The sequence below is a fragment of the Nesoenas mayeri genome (genome assembly GCF_963082525.1).
Source record: "Nesoenas mayeri genome assembly, chromosome: 13".
Classification (NCBI taxonomy): domain Eukaryota; kingdom Metazoa; phylum Chordata; class Aves; order Columbiformes; family Columbidae; genus Nesoenas; species Nesoenas mayeri.
The window spans coordinates 14001999-14004826 of record NC_137550.1 but is presented as its reverse complement, the minus strand read 5'-3'; the positions used below and the strand labels follow the sequence as shown (position 1 = coordinate 14004826).

General features: G+C 58.1%; 1 protein-coding gene across 1 annotated transcript; it reads left to right on the top strand.

Annotated features, from left to right (window-relative positions):
- Positions 1-1702: 1702 nt before the first annotated feature.
- Positions 1703-2623, top strand: SPRY3 (sprouty RTK signaling antagonist 3; the record flags this gene model as incomplete). Its single annotated transcript, XM_080352550.1, has 1 exon — positions 1703-2623. The coding sequence occupies one exon, from the start codon at positions 1703-1705 to the stop codon at positions 2621-2623; it is 921 nt and encodes a 306-aa protein (XP_080208676.1).
- Positions 2624-2828: the final 205 nt, after the last annotated feature.

Here is a 2828-nt window from a genome sequence, read left to right as displayed (position 1 = left end):
CTCACTCACCGCCGCATCTCCCTGGATGGGGTGAGCATCTCACTTGAGATCACATGGAAGGGATGGCAAGTGGGCTCCATGCGTAGGAAAAACCCAAATCTAAGCAGATCAGTTGCCTTTTCTTTCCGGGGAAGGGGGATGGGAGAGACCAGATCTTGCTTGAACAGTCAAAGTAAGTTGCCTTTGCTTTTCCCTGCCCTTCAAGGTCAGCCTAGCTAATGAAAATCAATCTTCCCTCTGCCTCTCTCTGCTGCATGAGCAGATTCTACCTGTGGCCCCTCACCTACTTGAAAGCTGCCGCTGGCCGCCTGGCCTGCTGACCATGTGCAATGCTGGCGGGGAGCTTCCTATTGAAACAGAGTCTTCCTGCGGGCCCGGGCACCGTGACAATATCTGTGTCACTGAGGGATCACTCATTTGAGCTGCCAGAGGAGAATGGCTTTGTCCTGGGGAAGTTGGCTGCACATGGAAAGCACGTATCCGATATTGAAATCTGGGCTGGAAGTGCAGGGGGGAAAGCTCTTTGCTGGGGTCTGGCATGCAACGAATGGCTTCTGTGTGCTGTTTTTCTCTCCCGCCCTCCCTGCTAAGGGCCAAGCCCCAGCTCCGTTGCAGACCCACTCCTGCCTGTCCCTTCGCCCAGCCCTGCGGAGGTTTCACCCAGACATCAGCGGCAAAGTCTGGCAGCCCGAGGGTTTGGTGATGGTGCTGATGCCATGAGGTCAAACCTGCCTGGGGGTGGGGGGAAACTGTGGGACATAGGGATCCTCCCTGCCCCATCCCACAGCCCTCAGACGGTCCTGACCTTCCCTCTGGATGAAGCAGGCGCCGCTGCCAGCGCCGCAGACTCGGAAGTGCCATTTCCTGAAAACAACACCAAACAGCACGGCAGCCTGGGTACGAGGAGCAAGATGGGGCTTGCCTGCTGCACAGTCTGCTTTCCCTGCTTTGCCCTGTGTTTGTGCTGGGGCTGTAGAGAAACCTGCCCTTCTCAGTGTTCGTGATGGGGGTAAACGGGTTCCTGGGCTGCTGCTGGGTTGCACGTGGGAAAATGGGATACTGCAGTGGGAATCACCGGGATTTAGGACGTCTGTGGGCTTGGCGTGTTCCTAACCGAGCGCATGTCTCATTAGTTGAGATTTGTTGCTGATACTGCCTGAAATTATATGTGTTCAGGTGCCCTCCAGCCTTGTGCCCCTGGTATGTACAGGGTATGGTGCTGGGGTGTACTGGGAAGCCCCAAAACAGAGTCTGCTGCTCCAGAGGAGATGCTGTTCCCATTTCTGTCACTGGCTCTGGATATGTCACAGCTTCACGTTTCCCCTCCTCTAGAGAGGGCCATCACTTTACCCTGGGGAAGGACAGGGAGGACAGATGGAGTGGCAAGGGGTGGGAAATCCTCTGGAAGGACGCAAAAAAGCTCAAAAGCACAGGTGGGTGCTGCGTCTACCTGTTTCAGGTAACAGATCTTACAGCCCTTGCCGTTTGGACATGTCCAGGCTAAGTCTCCCCAGGCACAGAAGTACTTCGAGTCTCATTATTGGAAACAACTTCATTAGGAGCTCTCCAGCCAGTGTTTGCTTCCTGGTTTGTGTGGATGGATCCATTATAAAATGTAACACAAATGTTTTCTGTCTTCCCGCCCCATCCTTTAGGATTTTTAGATGTGCCCTGATGCCGCAGGGTCTCCTCGCTCCTGGAAATGCAGCTCTCTTCCAGTGTGGCTGAACTCAGTTGTGACGAGACGATGGACCCACCCGCTGAGGACTTCCAGCAGGTCCTGTCCATTGACCAAATCCGCTCCATCCGTGCCAGCAACAACTACGTGGAGAGACCAGCTGTCTGCTTCCAGCAAGCCCGCTCCAACCCGTCCCTGTCCCAGCCACCACACAAGCAAGAGTGGTCCCAGGACCGCCTGGTGTCTTCCACCTTCCAGGACCTGCACCGCAGCCACAGCCAACAGCACCAGATGCCACCTTTGCAGCAGCACATGAGCCATTCCAGCACAGCCAGCTCCGTCTCCCAAAGCACCACCGCCTCCGACCAGCGCCTCCTGAGCAGCCTCACGCCCTCCCACTCCGGGCACTCCCTCATCCGGACGCAGCCCCGGGCCAGCGAGCTGAAACCGGAGGAGTCACCACTGAAAGGGGTGGCGGAGAAGCCCACGCTGCACACCGGCCACCTCTTCATCTGCGAGGAGTGTGGGCGATGCAAGTGTGCCCGCTGCACGGCCGCCCGCAGCCTGCCCTCCTGCTGGCTCTGCAACCAGCGCTGCCTCTGCTCCCCCGAGAGCCTCCTCGACTACGGGACTTGCCTCTGCTGTGTCAAGGGTCTCTTCTACCACTGCTCCACCGATGACGAGGACACCTGCGCTGACGACCCCTGCTCCTGCGGGCCGGGGTCCTGCTGTGCCCGCTGGGCTGCCATGAGCTTCCTCTCTCTCCTCATGCCCTGCCTCTGCTGCTACTTTCCTACCCTGGGGTGCCTCAAACTTTGTCAGCGGGGTTATGACAACCTGAAACGACCTGGCTGCCGCTGCCAGAGCCACACCAATACGGTCTGCAGAAAGATCTCCTCTTCCAGCGGCACACCTTTCCCCAAGACGCTGGATAAGCCGGTATGACCCTCCCGGGGAGGAGAAGCAGGCTCTACTCCTCTTCCTCCTCTCCCCTTCATCCCCCTCCTCTCTCAGCTCCCTCTGCTCTGCAGCGCTCCCCCCTAATCACCATCAGCTCCTCGGAATGACATGGGTGAACTGGTGGTCCCTCAGCCTCTGGGAGTGGGAAGGCAGCCGGATGGCCAGGGGAGCTGGCACCAAGCTGGTGGGA